Source organism: Andrographis paniculata, unplaced genomic scaffold, assembly GCF_009805555.1.
Source record: "Andrographis paniculata isolate CXL003 unplaced genomic scaffold, ASM980555v1 Contig56END, whole genome shotgun sequence".
NCBI classification, from domain to species: domain Eukaryota; kingdom Viridiplantae; phylum Streptophyta; class Magnoliopsida; order Lamiales; family Acanthaceae; genus Andrographis; species Andrographis paniculata.
In genome coordinates this window covers 1,794,078-1,814,557 of record NW_026137591.1, presented here as the reverse complement: position 1 = coordinate 1,814,557, position 20,480 = coordinate 1,794,078, and the positions used below count along the sequence as shown (strand labels likewise).

Genomic DNA, 20,480 nt, shown 5'->3' with positions numbered 1-20,480 from the left:
TTCGATCCGAAAATCCGAAATTTGTCAAAAATTCAATCCAAAAAATCCGAACCAAATTATAAATTTTGGTTTGGTTTGGTTCAAATTTTTGGATTTCGGATATTTTACTCACCCTTAACATATAATTCGTATAGTGTGATTTATCTTTTCGGACATAGTAATATATATATATATATATACAATCAATTAAATACATGATCTCACAATATTTCAAGCTTTGAGGTCCAGTTCTTACTATTCATAACTTTTATTTTTTTTTAATAGAAATAGCAATTAAACTCTTATTTTTTTCATGTTATATATATATATATATCAATATTATTTTTTGTTTTTTCAAAATATTATACCAAATATATTTTACAATTCAAATTTATATTATTCTCAACCTCAAACTTTGGATCAAGTGCAACATTAAGTAGGGATGTCAAAAGGGCAAGTTCGGGACGGGTTCTGCAGGCTCCGAGACCCGCCTCGCTAAAAAATATTAGGCTCCGAGACCCGCTGCGCCCCGCTTCCACCCGGCCCTAGGACCGCCCCGCCCGAACCCGGCCCGGCAAACTCGTTTTTTTTAAAAAATATATAATAATAAATATTTTTTTAACAATTAAATATTAAAACAAATAGCGTTAAAAGCACAAAAAAAAAATTTAAAAACAATCAAATATTGATCCATAAAAATAAGATAAATAAATAAATAATATATTTTTATTATATAAATATACATATATTAGGTATAATAATTTTTAAAAATTTATTTGGAGCAGACGACTAATTAAATTTTATATTTAAAATTATTTAAGTAAATAAATAATATATTTTTATTATATAAATATACATATATATATTAGTTATAATAATTTTAAAAAATATCTGGGTTCGGGTCCGGGTTGGGGCGGACCCGGCCCGAATCCGGCCGGGTTTAAAATTTTAAATCCACAACCCGCCCCGAAACATATTATTTAGATCCGAACCCGCCTCATTAAGAGCGGGTCTTGGGCGAATCCGGGGCTAACCCGCCCCATTTGACATCCCTAATCTTAAGCAAAACATCGAACCAATGAAGATACCATCAAAAAACATCGATGGAATTCGAACCAATCCTTTTATATTTTATTATTTATATATACAGAGTCGTCACTGGGCCCGGGCGAAAGGGCGTCCGCCCAGAAACTCAATCTAAATTGGGGTCAATTATATATTTATGTTATATATAAATTATTTATATATATAAACTATTTGACATTAATGTATTAACACAAAAATATGACTTATTGATTAAGTTTTATCTACACTATTTTTAAAATTTTGGGTACAAACTCAAGTACCTTAAAAATTTATTTATTTATTTTTTTATGCATTAGAAAAAATTAGACGAAGTTAATATTAATTATTATTAATATTTTGCATATAAAAATATTAGAAAATTTATTTTATTAAATTATTCATATTTTATTATAGATAAAAAAAATATATTATTTATACATATTTAGGGGCTACTAATTTTTGTTTTAAGATTATTTAGATAAAATTAATATTAATACTGATATTTTATCTAAAAATGCTAAGAAAAAGTTAATAATTTATATTCTATTATAAGTAAAAAAAATTGGAGTATATCATTTATATCTATATATATATATATATTTAGAGGTCTATTATTTTTATTTTTATTAATTTTTTTATGCACTAAAAAAAAATATTAGACAATTATTATTATTATTATTATTATTAGGCAAAATGGTCAATAACTTCTTTATTGTTTCGAAACTCAGTGAAATATTCTATATACTTTAAAAATTGCACAAGTCATTTATATTTTAAAAAATGTTCCATGAAACTTTTTTTTTATATTTTTTGGGTGATGAGAAGATGGTTTTTTATCTACATTTTTTTGCATGGCGGGAGTTTTATATAGCGTTTGTTAAAATATAAGTGAGCGTTATGCAATTTTTAAAATAAATGAGAAATTTATGCTAAATTTCGAAACTAAATTTATGCTAAAATATTTTTTTATTTATATTTTATTATAAATAAAAAAAAATATATTATATACATATATATTTAAGGGCTCCAAATTTTTATTTCGCTCTCGACCATTTGAAAGTCAGGAACGGCCGCGCGCGCGCGCGCACATATATATATATATATATATATATATAGGATTTGTTGTGCAAAATGATTGTGCACTACGATATTTTAGGCCACATTTCTTTGTGGTATGATATCACCTACTTAATTAATTATTTGGTGCCTCTCCTACAACAAATCCATTGTCTCCATGGCTAAGGGTGTGTTTGTTCGACCGTTTGGATTTTCTTATTTTTTTACTTTAGATTTGAATAGTAAAATCTTTAAATTTAAATAGTTGTATAATGTGATATGAATAGGTATTGATGTGATATTTTGAATGTAAAATTGAATTTTAATATAATATAGAATATGAAAAATAAATATTTGATTTAATATTTTTGGAGAAAACTTTTAATAAATAGTAAAAATTTAGAAAAATTTGGTAAAATAACACCCAATATTACACAATGGGATATGGGAGTCTTCGTTCTGCGGCATATGTATTTTTTTTTTTTATGCTAAATATAAATATAAATATATATATATTAATATAAAAAATAATATTTTTATGTCTAATACATCCTCCGTCTCATAACAAAGTATCTATTTTTTCATTTTAGTTTGTCCCATAACAAAGTATTCATTTCTTTTTTTTTTTTTTTTTTGGTAAATGTAATATATACTTACCATTACAAATATCCTTACAATTTACAATATATTACACAAATGTCATTATCTTTATATCACTCAATACTAATAACGTTATTTTAGTCATTTCTATTTTATTCCTACTACATCTCAATATAATATTAATATTTCTAAAACTCTGTATAAAAAGCAAACAGATACGTAGTTTTGAGACGGAGGGAGTATTGTAAATTTTTTTGTAAGTAATAAAATTTATATTATATATATATATTGTATAAATATATTAGAATTTTTGGTAATATTAACCGAAAAATGTATCAAAATATTTGGTTAGATAAATACACCTAATGTGCGGTTTGTGAGTTGTAAAGTTTCAAATAAATAGATTCATAATATAATGTAGGTTGGTATTTGTTGTAAGATCGATGGGTTTATTTGATTTAAGGTTTTGTTTGGTCGTACTTTTTTATTTTCAGATTTATGTATTTTGCTTTAATTAGTTTAATTATCAATTTGGGATTATTTATTTCGATGTTATTCGATTTTGCTTTTATTCGCTTAACTCATACTCCTTCTGTCTCAAACACCGTGCAATATTTTTTCTTGGTATGTCCTAAACACTCTGCAAGATTTCTAAAATAGGAAATAATTAATTATACTTAATCTTTACCCCACACTTTATCCCATCACATCACTCAAATAAAAAAATAAAATATACATTTCTCTCTCCATTACCTCACCTAATTTCTAAATTATCCTACTTAATATTATTCACCTAAAAACTCGTGCTCAAAACAAATATGACACTTTGTTTAGAACGGAGGAAGTATAAATTTTATATTTACAAAGATTGTTTGAAAAAGAACCCACAAGTTTTGGGGTATATACACAATAATAATGTAAATATATGTTCAATAAAAAAATGTTTTGAAATTAAACTATATATAGTAATATATATGTATAAAATAAAATGTATCCCCTTTGTCCGTTTCACCACAGATGATTTTTTTTTTCGTCCGTACCATAAAATATAACTTTTTTTTTCTATATTTAATAAATTTATTTATTTTAAATATACATAACAAATATAAATCTATTTAATTAAGTCTATGACCTCTTACGCATTGGATCCACTCAAATCTTCTTTACTTCTATCTCTCTACTCTTTATTTTTTTATAAAATTAGTTTTAAGTTAAAAATTATAAATAAATAAATATGTTATTTTATTTATATTTGTTATATAAAATTATATTGTTTGTAAAATGTATACATACGGTATATATTTTTATTGAAATATAATGCTAAAAAAATATTTAAAATACCAATAATATTATTCATAAAAAAATTTAATAAAATATATCATAATTTATTATTAATAACTTACTAATCTACACTATCTAAAATATTGTGTCCCTCACCAAATGGGTCATTTGAAACTCTCTCAGTAAAAATGAATATGTTCGAGTAATTCCTCAAGTTCGTAGCGTAACGTTCCCAAAGGTAAAATCACATTCGTCTCCGAATTAGGTGGCTAAAATGTATGCAAAATGTGGATTAGTTCAATGCATCGTGTCAACTAGGCCACGAGTACATATAGTAATATTGACTAAGGAAAGTTCAAAGTCACAAGTTACCTATCCCGACGTGTCGATGTCTTTGAAACTGAGCTGTGTATTGTCTTAATTAATGGGAACTTCCACTCATGTGGGAGATTGTTGAAAAATCGGTTACTTATATAATTGATAAAACTTAATTTTGAATTAAATTCATAATTTTCTGAACCAATTATTCGGTGAGTTAAAATGCATATAGGTTATATGGTGGTTATTAATTGTGTGGTTAGACATATAAATGAAAGTAAGCCACAAGCATACATGCCACCTGCCCGAACAAAATAATGACACAAGTACACAAGTATGAGTTTTTGTCTCCGACTCAAAGGTCTTGTTCTCGGTTGAGGTCGTGGGTTGGACTTGAGTTTGGTGAATGCTAGACTTAATGAAGTCTATTATACACTCATGCAAATTGAAACAATAAAATATTTTGTTGAAGTCCCAAAATATATTTTTATAGCCCAAAAAGTATAATTACATACATCTATGATAAATTATTACTCCCTCCGTCCCAGCTAATTTATCCTCTTTAACTTAGACACACAGTTTTAAGTACTGTGTAATTAATAAGTAATTAAGAAGTGTATTAGTAAAAATAATTATAATTTGATAAAAATAATCATAGATTAAGATTAAGATGGCTAAATAGTTTAATTAAAATTAAAAATATTATTAATTATGAATTTTAAAATGTGATTAAATTGTATAATTATATTTTTTCAAAAAAAAAAACGACATTATGTGAGACTAACGAAAATAGAAATAGTGGACAAATTAAGTAAGACAAATGGAGTATTTTAAATTCAAAAATTCAAATAATATATTTATGACAAGAATTAAATTTGATATTTATGATCGAACGTTACCGAAATTATGCCTAACAGTTACAAACCATTCAAAGCCGATGGTTTCGGCTCAGCATTAAAACCCCAAGGGTGGAGGTGCCTTTTACATCCCTTTCCGAACACACCAAAGTAATCATCTCCCTCTCTTCCTCTCTTAAAACTTTTCCGGCGAAGTTCTTGACAAGTTGTCCAACAAAAATTTGGCAACTCATCCTTAAATATTAAGCCTCCCAACACCGTACTAGTCTTCTCATTTTAGTTCGTCGAAGTTTCGAAATATTGGATGTCACCTAATTTGAGATGAACGTCGTTTTATATTTAGGAACGTTATGTCACGAACCGGAGGCATTATAGAGTTGTATTCTTTTTTATGGAGAGAGGTTCTACCTCGATTCGACATGATTATCGAATTTATTTCGATATATTATTATGATTATTGAATTTATTTCAATAATTATATTCTAGCAATATAATATTTTTATCATATATCTAACATTTATATCACAGACACAATTCCCTATCTTAAACATAAAAAAAAATGCATTCATCCGAAAACACAAAACGAAGCGAACATAAAGAGAATAAAGGATACCAAAACAAGGCTTACCAAATATATATACAACAACACTCATCATCACAATATATACATATATATATATATAAGACACCAAAGACATAAACACAAAAAACACATCATAAGATAGATCATCATAAATAATAACAATAACAATGGAAGCAAATGAATTAATAATGAATAGAAATGGGAATTCAGAAACAAAGCCTCTTCTTACATACCTCAAGTGGCAATGAATGTGATGAGTAGGAGTAGTTGTTGTTGTTGTAGTACGACGATTCTGTATTGTTCTTCTTGTTCTTGTTCTTCTTCACCATTAATGTGACGATGTCCTCGACAAGCTCCTCGATCAGCTCTCTGTAAACTTGTTCTTGCAGCGACACCCCTATTCGATCGCGCTCTCTCCTTTCGCCCCACGCTATATCGCCGCAGACTTGCGCCACGCTCTTCACCATAGCGCTGGTCGCGCTCCTTTCATGCATTGTTGTCGCGCCGCTAAATGTCGATCTTTTGATTGGGAGTTCGTCGTCTTCTTCCCCCGGCTTCTTTGCAGCTATTGGCTTGCGCTCTACTGAAAATGTATTTTTATTGAAAAACGTAAGAATTAAATAATTTAAAAGAAAAAATTCATCGGCTCCAATTTAAAATATTATTTTTACAATTTTTGTATGTCTCACTCAGAAGTATCACTTTGTTTTAGTAAAAAGCAGTCGTACACTAATACCAAAATATTTTTTAACTTTTATTTAAATTACAAATATACCATTACAGATACAATTACTCTTTACATAAAGTTAAATGACAAAAATGTCATATAGGACGAAGGAGTATTGATATAATATTTTCTAAGGGTGTGTTTGTTTGGGGGTTTGAATTTTGGATTGTAATTTGAATAGTAAAAATTTTAAATTTGAATAGTTGTATGATGTGATATAAATAGGTGTTGATGTAATGTTTTGAATATAAAAATTGATTTTTAGTATAATATAACAAATAAAAAATAGGTGTTTGATTTGATGTTTTTTGGGATAAAAATTGGATGAATAGTTGAATTTAAATCCAATCCTCCAAACAAACACACCCTAAGAAGAAAAAAGATACTCCATTCGTCCTGCAACAAAAACATCGTTTATTTTTTGCACGTAGATTTTTGGATATTAGTATTATATTACTTTATAATGAAAAAGACGAAAATGCCCTTATTAGTATAGTGTGTTATAAAAGTGACGATATGTGTAAATATATTGTAAGTTGTAAGAGTATTTATTATGTTAGGTAAGTAGTACAATTACTAAATTAAAAAATGATACATTTGTTTTGGGAGAAACAAAAATAGAAAATAGTATCCTTTTTATGGGATGGATAGAATATTTTCGGAGAACATCAATTTCAAAATAATGAAAACTTACAGAGATACTGTGAGAAGGAACAAACCTTCTAGAGCTCTAAAATAATCCTTCATTCGTTTCTACTGAAATTATTTTTTTATTATTATTTTCGTTTATCCAACTCCTCCTAAATATCATTTTTCTATTGACAAAAATATCAAAATTATCTTATACATTTTTACTAGCAAATAAAATATTATTATTTTTAAATTTGCTAAATAATTCAAAATAATACTTTGGATCATAACGAAGGAAATAGTCTTTCTTTACATGTGTTTTCAAATCAATTAATTTTAGCACTATTCATTAAATTTATCATATCTATTATTGTCTTTTATAAAACATCTAACAAACAGTAGAAACTGTTTCACTTAAACATCACAATTTGTAACATTTTCACGATTATCAATAAAATTAATATTTATTTTATCCCTATATAACTATTTTTATTTTTATTTTTGTCTGCTAAGCTTATATACAATTTATTTATAGTAAATAATTTTATTCACTCATATAATTTAGTACTTTTATTTTAACAAATAATAACCAATTTATCACTATTTTTCTTACATATCCTACTATTTTTTTAAAAAAAAAAAAAATCAATCTTATAGTAATAGATTTCATATAACTTATAATAATCTTCTTTTTTTTTTTTTTTTAATCTACTCCATTTTAACATAAAAATATTATTATTTGTTAGTCTATATGCCAAATCAAATATACATAATTTTACCCGGGAGTACATAAATTTCAAATAATATATATATATATCCAAAACACTATAAAAATAAAAAAAAAATAAAAAATAAAAAAACTTAAATATATAAAAATACCCAAAAAAAAAAAAAAGCAAGAAAACACACACACATATATATATATATATATTATATTATAGTAATTAACTAATTAAAATGAGCAAGGGCTGCTGCATAGTCTAATCATGGTTGATGCATGAACCTACGTATGTGCGATTACATTATTTATAATGCATGAATTTTCTTGGAGGGTGGATTTTAATTTAATTTAATTTAATTTAATTTAATTTTTAATATATATATATATATATATTCTTTTTAGAATAGTTGATGTAATGATCATATTTTCCCCTTGTCTAGGACTCTAAGAACATGACTAAATCATTAATCACACATTCCCCGGAAAGATAAAAGCATACGTTTACTTATGGAATATTTTTTTTTTTTATTTAATTTTTGCATTATTTATCAATAGTTTTATTATTATTATTTCTATTTAAAATATTCCATCAAGCACATTTTAAATTTAACTTTTAAATAATTCCAAACTAACTAAAAATTCCTAGAAACATATCCAAAAATAATACTTCCTTCATTTCAAATATCAGGTCCCGTAGATAAGAGAATTTAAGAGAGGTATATAATTAGAAAATAATTAAAAATATATTAGTGAAAATAATTATAAATTAATATTAAGATAATTAATTAGTCTAATAAAAATAAAATAAAATTAAAATATATAATTTTTTTTCAAATAATAAAAATAATAAGATAAGTAGAACGAACGAAAATAAAAAAAATAAATATAATAAATGAGAGATAGGGAATACTAATTAAATAAAGTAACAATTTATCACTATTACTAACCGTTGGAAAGATGGAGCAATGGAAATTGGGATGGACCAAATAAACGGAGGGTGTGTTTGTTTGGAGATTGGATTTTAAATATAGTATTTATCCCTTTTTTTTTTTTTTTTTAAATATCAAATTAAACATATTTTTTATTTTTTATATTATATTAAAAAAATCAATTTTATATTCAAAATATCACATCAATACCTATTTATATTACATCATACAAATATTCAAATTCAAATTTTTTACTATTCAAATCCCAACTCAAAATCCAAACTCTCAAACAAACGCACCCGAAAAGAACCGGTGAATATGGAGGGACCCACAGTTTCAAATATTAGGGCAAACACTAAACACATGCTTCTACATTCTGATGTAAGAAGCAATATTTAGTTTATGATACGAAATTTAGGTGGGTACAATAAAATAAAATGAAAATTATATAATGTGAAAATATATATATTTATTTTTTATTTGAATGATGTGATCTAATAAAGTAAATTAATTATTTTTATTTTAAAAATATTGTAAAGTATATTGGATATATCAAAATAAAAAAAATATATGAGACGAAGGAAGTATAATACACAAATACTCTAATTTAATATTTTGTCACATACTTATTAAAATTAATATACTAGTTACTTATTATTTATAAATTTAAATTGAATAAATTTTATATAATACAAAAAATAAAATATAAATAAGTAAAAATTGTAGAGCAGTGGCCGCTACAGTTCCTACGTTATAAAAAAAGATAAATGGTAAACTATTTTTTTAGTCTTGCAAGTGGACTCATTTATCATTTTAGTCGTGTAAGTGGAGTCTGTTGCAAACTAGTCTCATAAGTGAAAAAATTTCGCTGTTTTAGTCCTCCGGCGCCGGAGATGTCCGCGTGGCTCGCCGGAGGTGACGTGTCCGCCAAGTGTCCCGCTAGGTCAGCGGCGAACACGTGGACTTTTTTTTTTTAATTTTTTTAATTGGATCAAATAAAAAAAATTAAAAAAATATACAAATAAAATTTAAAATAAGTTTTTAAAAAAATTTTAAAAAATGGAAAAAAAATAAAAAATTCACGTGTCCGCCAGATGTCGCTGACCTGGCGGACACGTCACCTCCGACGAGCCACGCGGGGATCTCCGGCGCCGGAGGACTAAAACAGCGGAAATTTTTCACTTATGGAACTAGTTTGCGACATGCTCCACTTACGGGACTAAAATGATAAGAAGGTCCAATTACGGGACTAAAAAAATATTTACCCAAAAATAAAAAATAAAAAGAAGGAAGTTGTTGCATGCAACAACAATGATGACTATTCTTATCTTTACTTTCTACTGTTGCAGTTGCACCCCACAAGCACTCATCCTTTTTTTGCCTTTCTTTGACTCAATCAACGCTAATATAATTGATGTTTTTTTTTTTTTTTTAATATTAATTAATTTATTATTATTTTTTAAAAGTATTATGAAATTTACTTTTATAATAGTCTTTCGGTCCGTTTCTTAATAAATATTTTTATTTACTTTTAAAATTTTTATTTATTTTTTATAAAATTAATTTATGGTAATGATAAATAAATAAATAAATATATTTTTTATTTATTTGTATTATATAAAATTTTATTGTCTACAAAATGATATCTATATTGCATATATTTTATTGAGATATAATTATAAAAATATTTAAAATACCAACAACACTATTTATATAAAAAATAATAAAATAGTATAATAATTTATTATTAATAATTTACAAACCTATTTTACCTAAAATACAGTGTTCCTAAAAGGACTATCTCTCGAGGGAGTATATAATATCCTTTCTATTCCCACCAAAAAAGTATTATTTTTATTATTTTGTATGTTTTCATTATATGAGAATTGCATTTAGAATTGATAAAAATTGACACGATACAGCAATTTGATACGAAATAATTGAATTTGTAAGTTTATGGGTATCATTTTTATTATTTTCATCCACCTCTACTATAATTTTTAAAATACTTAAAAACATATTTTAATTTTTTTAAATTATATATATTATCTTAAAACTATCATATCCATTCACATAAAAAATATTTTATGCTTTTGCTAATTTTATACTCATTTTCTTTGTAAATAATAAAATAATAATTACTATCATTATATTACTAAACTACACTACTTTATATATTGTGCTATAAACCAAACTCATCAAATGACATTTTTCTATATTTGTAATTTTTATTAATTTAATACATATAAAACAAATATAAATCAACTTAATAATATATAACATCATACATTATAAAATATCTATTCAAAATTCCTTTATTTCTATTTTCTTCTCAATAAGAAAATATTTTTATTTACATTTAAAACTCTCTATTTTTTATAAAATTAATTTATGTTAATCATAAATAAATAAATATATTTTTTTATTTATTTGTATTATATAAAATTTTATTCTCTATATAATGATATCTATATTGTGTATATTTTATTAAGATATAATCCCTCCGTCCCATATCTGTCTATTCATTTACTTTTTCACAGAGTTTTAGAAATATTAGTATTATATTAGAATATAGTATAAATAAAAGTAAAAAACCTAAACTACCCTTATTAGTATTGTATGATATAAAGATAATGACATTTGTGTAATATATTATAAATTGAAAGTGTATTTGTAATATTAGGTAGATAGTACAATTACTAAAAAAGAAATAGATAATTTGTTATGAGACATACCAAAATAAAATATATATATATATAAATTTTTAAGGAACAAAAGAAAAAAAAGGAATGTGTAATTTTTAAAATATTTAAATATATATTCTTAAAAAATTTAATCATATATATTATTTCTTATTTTTAAATTACTAACAATATTTTCTATATAAAAATAATAATAAAATAATATCATAATATACTATTATTATTTAATTAAAAATCGATAGATTAAAAACTATGTCTCTAATCAAATGTATCATTTATAATCAAATGGAAGGATAATTATTTAGGAGGTATTTGACAAACAATTTTCTGAAGAGTTTTTAGTTATTTGATAAGTTAAAAAACTAATTTAGGTATTTGGTAAATTAGCTTTTTAAAATAATTTATTGATTCCAAAAAACTAATTAACCCAACGTTTTGAAAGAGCTTTTTCAATTTAATTTTTTTATTTCTTATTTGCCTTTAAAATATTATTATTTATTTCACATACATATAAATATATATTTTACTACAGTAATTATAAATTATTTTAATATATTATTTATTAAATTATAATTTTATTTTTATAAAATTAAATTAATTAATTTTTATATATAATTAATTTTATTTATAAACTATATATATATTTATTAAAATAATATGAAAATAAAAACATAAATATTATTAATTTATTTTTATATTAAAAGGACATAAAATAGAATAAATTTATTAAAAATTATAAATATAATAAATTGATCAACAATTAATATAATAAATATATTTACAAACATTTAATTATTTTATATTTTATATTATTCTTAAAAAATATATTCATATTTCTTAATAAAAAACATATATTATTTTTCTCACATATAAAATTATTAAAAATAAAATAAAATTATAACACATACATAATTTGAAATAACTAATAACAAAAACTTTAAAATTTTTAAAACTAAAAAAACACAATTAATAAATTTTAAAAGTTAAAATATAAATGTACTGAATTGTCATTTTACGTAAAAACAGTTAATATCACACGGTTATTTTACCAAATATTTCAATACACATAGTTAATTGAATAGCTAGTCAAACCAACTAATTGAATCAGCTAATGGTCAAACACACCCTTAATTTAACATTATCTCCCTTCGTCCCTTAACAATCTATCCATTTTTTCATTTTGGTCCGTCCTATAACGAATTCATTTTCTTTTTTAGTAATTGTACTATCTACGTAACATTATAAATACCCTTTCAATTTACAATATATTACACAAGTGTCATTACCCTTCCAATTTACAATATATTACACAAATGTCGGTTAGTTTAGTTTTTTTTTTACTTTTATTTATATTTTATCTCAATATAATACTAATATTTCTAAAATTACTTACAAAAAACAAATAAATATATAGATACGGGAGAAGGGAGTAACTATTTCAAAATAATAAAAGAATAAAAATCCACCAAACACAAACAACCAAACCGTTTTGATGGTGTGTTTGTTTGGGAGTTTGGATTTTGAGTTGGGATTTGAATAGTTGTATGATGTGATATAAATAGATGTTGATATGATGTTTTGAATGTAAAATTGATTTTTAGTATAATATAAAAAATAATATTGTATTGCTTAAATGTAATAGGTTTAAATGTACAATGCGAATGATATTTTGGTAAATAGAAATAAAAGTAATAATAAATTGATATTAAGTGAGAAAATATAGACTATATTTTTAAAAGAAATTAAACTAAATTTCAAAAGTGCACATAATTTCAATTTTTATTTTCTATTTTTACGAACGGCCAATTTTTTTTTATATAAAAAATTGTGTCAAATAACTATTTTACTTGAAATAACCAAAATAAAAAATAAAAAAACTGTATACTTTTGTGTTAACTCATACAACTAAACTATACAATTATCATTTTTTTTTTTAAATTTTATTTTATGTAGATTAACTCATATATATTAATAGTATTTTATAGGCTATCGATAGTATATAAAAGTGTATTGACTAAAATATTTTTAAAAATATGATTTTTTTTTTTATTTTTTATTTTTTTAATTTCAAACTAAAATGAACATAAGCCCCTAAATTTCAAGTTTTATTCAATTTTTAATATAAAATAATTTTTATAATACAATTATGCTAATTTGCTCCACAAAATATTAAGATTATCACTTTCTTATATCTTTCTTTTTTCCGTTACTACTATAATAAGGAAGTTAAAAAAATAAGAACTCTCAATTCATTTTATATATTTTTAATAAAATATACTATTTTTTTTTTTATAAAATATTCTTTAAATAAAAATTCAAATAAAATTCAAAAACCCAAAAAAAAAAAAACAAACCTTACAATTTAGGAAGTTATCTAATTATAGTTTTACGTGAAATATAAGTATATTTTATTAATATGTGAATATTATATTTATTAAATCAAAAATAATACTCTTTCTCTCTCATATCTATATATCCATTTATTTTTTCACATAGTTTTAGAAATATTAGTATTATATTGGGATAAAGTAGCAATAAAAGTAAAATGACTTAATTAATCCTATTAGTATTGTATGATATAAAGGTAATGACATTTGTGTAATATATTGTAAATTGATAGGGTATTTGTAATGTTAGGTAAATAGTACAATTACTAAAAAAAAAAAAATAGATACTTTGTTATGTTTCCTGACCAAAATAGAAAAATGGATAAATTGTTAAAAGACAAGAAAAAATATATTTAATTGAGAGAATTAAAAGGATACCAAAGTTATATACTTTCTCCGTCTCACATGTTCTATGTTTTATTATTTTTAAAAAAGTATTTATATTTTGATCATATTTTTAAATTTTATAATTTGTAAAATTTTTATTAAACTAATTAGTTAATTTAATTTTAATATATAATTATTTATATTATATTGTAATTAATATTAATAATATATTTAAAATTATTTACTAATTATATTTCTTCTAAATTCTCGTATTTAGAGTAATTATGATACCATAATTGGAACTATGGAGTATTATTTAATCTATTGATTAACATTCTTTATACTTCTACCATCCACAAAATTTTCTCATTTCTTTTATTATTATTATTATTATTTTAGTCTATTTAGTCAAATCCTTCTCATTTTATTTATTTTTAAGTAAAGTTACATATTACATAAATATAAAAATATCTTATTTTATTATCACATTGATATTTTTATACTTAAAAATTAAGAGTAAAATTATTTCTACATACCTCATTTATATTACATTTTAAAAAAATATTACTCTCTCTATCTCACATAATTTGTCCATATTTTTACTTTTGTCCGTCCTATATAATTTGTCTTTTCTTTTATTTTGGAAAATTAATTATACACTTTAATCATATTTTAAAATTTACAATTTAGTAATCAATTAAACTATTTAATTATCTTAATGTCAATCTATAATTATTTTTACTAATATATTTTTTAATTAGTTACTAATTATATTTTACCTAAATTGCAGTATCTACTGTAATACTATCCTATATTACCTAGGACAGAGGGAGTATTATATTAAAATTTATGTAAAGAAATAAATGAAAAGGTAATGAAAAAATATAGAATACTTCATCCGTCTCTTAACAATCTATCTATTTTTCTATTTTTGTCTGACCCATAACAAAATGTCCATTTCATTTTTTAGTAATTGTATTATCTATTTAACATTACAAATACCCTTCCAATTTACAATATATTACACAAATATCGTAACTTTTATATCATACAATACTAATAGAATTAATTTAGTCTTTTTTATCTTTATTTTTATTTTATCCCAATATAATATTTATATTTTTAAAATTTCCGTGAAAAAAAAAAAACAAATCGATATATAGATATGTGATGAAACGAAAGGAGGGAACAGTATTTTAACACTTATAGATTATGCTATTCTCGTACAGCCGTACTTATTGAATATTCGAAAAATATTTTTGATATAAACAAATTTTCAATGTGAAGATTTTAGCTAATTATAATGAAATATGAATTTAGTTTATATTTAATTGTCATTTTCATTTAATTAGTTAAATTCCATAATCCTAATTATTATTACTATTATTTTATAATATATTTAGTAGAAAAATGTACGGACGGGAAAAGCAAAATAAGTGAACAACAGACTGACGGTACTGACCTGCATTCGTACGCAGTGCTGCGTAGAAACCACCGCCGGGCGCCGCCGCACACGCCGGGATATCACGCGCCGCCGCGATCCTCTCCGTGCACTCCACGGTCGATTTTATTTCCATCGGATCCGTATTTCCGCCGCCGGAGTGTCCCCTCGGCGGCTGATCGGGGCTCATGTCGCCGGTCTGCAACGCCTTTATGATCTTCTTAAGTACCTCCAAATCCTCGTTACATTTTTCCAGAGCTTTCAGTAACCGCTTGCGTTTTTTCGAGATTCGATCTTCTTCAGAATCGAACGAAGAACTGTTCGCGGCGACGCCGCGGATGTCCTCCAATCCCATAAGCTTCGCCACTAATGAGGAAGGAGTTCTGGAATCTTCGGTTGAGCTCGATCGGCGAATCTCCGCCTGAATCGTCGGACTCCGCGGCAATTTCAAGTCGCATATCACTCTATCCGTTTCGGAAATTAAAATTCGAGAGTTTTCATCTTCGGTTTCCGACGAGCGTTTGGCGTTCGTCGAAGACGACGACATCCGCCGCTTTTCGTGCTTCCTTCCTAAAACAGGAATTAGAAATTGCTACAGTTATGGCAGAATTTCAGAGATTTTCTTCTGACATAAACAGGAAAAACGAAAGGCGAAACAAAATCAACATATATAATTGAATCAAGTGATTTCTGACCTAATGTGAGGCGGCGATTAGCATTCTGGTATTTGGAGAAGAGTCGAAGGATTCCAGACATGCAACCTACAGCTTTTCCGTTGTGAGATTCCGGCGGCGGAGTTGCTGCGCCCTGCCGGCGAGAGGAGGAGAGTAAACTGTCTTGTCTTTTGAGCATTTCTGGGATGGGAAGCAGTGAGGAAACTGTCTTTGTTCTTTTTTTTTTTTTTTGTTTTTATGTTTATTGTTTACTGCCTTTCACATGAATAATGAGGGGAAGCTGAATTAATGCCATTTTTTTTTTTTTTTTTTTTTTATTTACACGGGACTTAATATCCTGTAGACTAGGCATTAGGGTTCCTCATGATATCACGATAACAATTTCAACTCCTATATCATTAAGCTAGACTTAAGCGGGTTATTTGCGGGTTAACCTGCAGCGGGACAGATCAAAATTTCATCGGGTCAACTCAACCTACAAACTTTTTAAAAATATTAAAATAATATTAATATTATAAATATTTTCGTAATTAATATTTAAAAACAGCTAAAAATAGTTTTACTGTAGAATATAAATAATAAATATTTTAAAATAAATAAAAAAATATAAAAATTCTCAACTCTAAATATTATTAATGGTGTATTTTAAAAAATTAATAATAAAAAATATTTTATTTTAAAAATAAATCATAATTAATTTTATGAATTTGTCAAATTATAAAATAATAAAATGGAAGACGAACAAAACAAATGATGAAAAATCGAAACAAATAACAATGTCATGAATAACATAGTTAGAGAAGAAAAACAACGTGCAGACAATATTGATAATTTATTTAAGCTAATGATAATATAAATTTTATTTTATTTGTTAACTTATTTATAATGGTATGTTTGTAATTTATAAAAAATTAAAATATATTCTTATATTAATATTTGATTAGTTTTATTATAATTTTTTAATATGAAAGTAAAAATTTGTAAAAAAAATACATTTAGTTAGACGAGTGAGTACTAATTATTATATTTATTTGACCCGCGGGCTAACCCGCCCCACTGAAAGTTAACCTACCCCCAACCCGTGGCCCATGCGGGTTGGCTCATTTAGGCCCGTATTTTAACGGGTTTATAAAATCACAACCTAACCCTCCTTAAAAGTAAGGCGGGATGGACCAACCCAATGAGCTCAACTCATTTTGACGGCTTACACCAAGCCATCCCATGTGGCTATACGTGCATTGCTCCTGTTACTGTTAAATTAGTACTGTTAAATCTGTATTTATTTCATCATTGTCCCCAGGGCCGTCCTTCGGCATGGGTGAAAGAGGTGCCCGCCCAGGGCCCAATTTATATTGGGTCTCATTATTTATTTATTTATATTATTTATAATTTATTTATATATACAAATTATTTAATATTAATATATTAATAAAGAGTATGGTTTGGTAGTTAAATTTTATTTACGTTATTTTTGAAGTTTTGGGGCCTCTAATTTTTGTTTTAAGATTGTTAATATTAATACTATTATTGATATTTATGTAAAAATTCTAAAAAGAAATTATTTTATTTAATAATTTATATTCTATTATAGGTAAAAAAAAAAAATCGGAGTCGATCATTTATATATATATTTAGTTATCTTTTATTTTTGTTTTAATTATTTTTTTGCACTAAAAAGATAATAAATATTAGATAAAATTATTATTATTATTATTATTATTATTATTATTAGGCAAAATTATCAATAACGATTTCAAAACTTAATGTAAATTCTCTATATACTTTAAAAATGGCATGAACACCATTATACTTTAAAAAACGTTCCATGAAATTCATTTTTATATTTTTTTGGTGATGAGAAGATGACTTTTCATCTATATTTTTTTGCATGGCGGAGGTTTCATACAGCGATTGTTAAAATATAAGGAAGCGTTACATAATTTTTAAAGTATATGAAAAATTTATGCTAAGTTTCGAAACTAAATTATGCTAGAATTTTTTTTTATTATTTTTATTTTATTATAGGTAAAAAATATTATATATATATTTAAGGGCCCTTAACTTTTATTTCTCCCCGGGCCCTTCGAAAGTTAGGAACGACCCTGATTGTCCCGTAAATGAAAGTTTAGTGGTGGTGTAATGGTGAATTATAACTGTGAGATCATGAGTTTAAACATACGATGTCTCCAAATTACCTGTCATACATGGTTGACTTAGTGTGATTTGTCTTGTTGGACATAATGTGCAGACTATTAGGTTCGGTCGGAAATTTACCCATTTTCGGGTAAGAGCTGCAGATTCTCACATCATAAATAAATATATATATAAAAAAATTAAAAAATATTAATATACTCACTTCGTCCCTCAAAGACGTATTCAAATATTTTTTTGCACGAAATTTTATATATATTAGTAGTCACCCTATCCTATTGCAGATGACCATTTTCTTTTTTTTTTTTTTTTTTACAAAAGATGATTTCTTTCTTATTTTTCATAAATTTATCAATGTTAAACACAATTAACATATATAAATTAATTTAATTAAATTTTTAACTCTTGATCTCCTTAATTAACATATTTTTATTGACCTTTAAACTCTCTATTTTTTTTATCAAACTAATTTGTGCTAATAAATAAATATATATTTTTTATTTGTATTATAGTATAAATTTTGATTTTCTACAAAATGATATCCATATTGTATATATTTTATTAAGCTATAATATTAAAAATATTTAAACACGTTTTTAATTTATTTTAATAATTAAATAACTAATCTTCACTATTTAAATAACTAATTTATATTATTTAAATTATCGTATCCAAACAAAATGGTTCATCATTGCGGAGATATGAAATACTCCCTCTGTCCCAATACAATAGTCATGTTTACTATTATTGTCCTTCATAAAACAATAGTCTCATTTCCATAAATAATCATATCATTATAAAACTATCCTTACTTTTTCATTGTTATTACACAATTACCACTACTTTTTACACCAATACACTTACAAGGGCAAAAAAGTCTTTTAACCGTACTTTTTACCTACTACCAATATAATATCAATATTCTTTAAATCTCGTGCCAAAACCAACCTATACTATAATTCTAGGACATAAGAAGTATTATATTTGTATGTAGTATAATAATGTTAAAATGACAAAAATAACCTTATTAGTGTTATATGATATAAAGATAATGACATTTGTATAATATATTGTAAGTTGTACATGTATTTTTAATGTTAAGTAAACACCACAGTTATTAAAGAAAAGAAATGGATATTTTGTTATGAGACGGACCAAAATAGAAAAATGAATAGTTTATTAAATGACGAAAAAGATAATATGTATATTTTAATAGTACATTATATAATTTTATATATCAAAGATATTATGATTTCAGTAAAATATAATATAATAGCAATTTAACCAATAACAAATGTTTAAAAAAAATAGCAAATATTAATATAATATATACCAACACAACATGTATTATATATTTTGTGATGAAATACTAATTGTTTAAGATAATGTGTTACTTGATAATATGCTACTCCTTCTATCCCACTTAATTTGTTCACTATTTTCATATATACCCGTCTCACATAAATTGTCTATTTTTTTAAAAAAAATATAATTATACACTTTAATCACATTTTAAAATTCATATTTTAATTAAACCATTTAATTATTTTAGAGTTTGTTCACACAAATATTTTTTTCTCGATACGATTTTCAATATATATTGTATTATCTCACAAAAGTCAACATTCAACATAAAATATTACTCTTTATACTATTATTAACACAATTTTCTATATCTTACACGTCAAAATAAAAATTTCAAATCAAAACACTAAACAAACAAACTCAATCTATAATTATTTTTATTATATCATAATTATTTTTACTAATATATTTTTTTTAATTATTTACTAATTACATCATACCTAAACTACGTGCTCCAGCTAAAGTAGACAAATTAGCTGGGACGGAGGGAATATTTGCTTTGTGATAAATTATTAATTATTTCATCTTGATTTGCATGCATCAATCCTAACCCAACGTATTTATTATCGTGTCAAATTTGTATCGACTCGTATATATTATTGAATTAAAATTTTTAATCCAAACCAAATTATCTCATAGCAGATTGATTTTTAGTAACTAATAAAGTATAGGCCACTAATTCCAAAA

General features: G+C 24.5%; 1 protein-coding gene across 2 annotated transcripts; it reads right to left on the bottom strand.

Moving 5' to 3' along the window:
• Nucleotides 1-5,752: 5,752 nt before the first annotated feature.
• Nucleotides 5,753-16,493, bottom strand: LOC127256692 (uncharacterized). Of its 2 annotated transcripts, none has more exons than XM_051282829.1 (3): nt 16,299-16,493; nt 15,625-16,173; nt 5,753-6,319 (listed from the first exon to the last, which is right to left on the bottom strand). In XM_051282829.1, exons 1-3 carry the CDS (start codon nt 16,453-16,455, stop codon nt 5,946-5,948), a joined length of 1,080 nt encoding a protein of 359 aa, XP_051138786.1. In that variant the 5' UTR covers nt 16,456-16,493; the 3' UTR covers nt 5,753-5,945. The 2 variants fall into 2 exon arrangements, with proteins under 2 accessions (XP_051138786.1, XP_051138785.1); XM_051282828.1 differs by having other exon boundaries at nt 5,754-6,322.
• Between the last annotated feature and the right edge of the window lie 3,987 nt (nt 16,494-20,480).

Coding starts and splice junctions, on each gene's coding strand:
- LOC127256692 (XM_051282828.1), bottom strand. CDS start 16,455: ATGCTCAAAAGACAAGACAGTTTACTCTCCTCCTCTCGCCGGCAGGGC. Junction 16,174..16,298: donor TAATCGCCGCCTCACATTAG/GTCAGAAATCAC, acceptor TTCCTGTTTTAG/GAAGGAAGCACGAAAAGCGG. Junction 6,323..15,624: donor AGCACTGCGTACGAATGCAG/GTCAGTACCGTC, acceptor ATACATTTTCAG/TAGAGCGCAAGCCAATAGCT.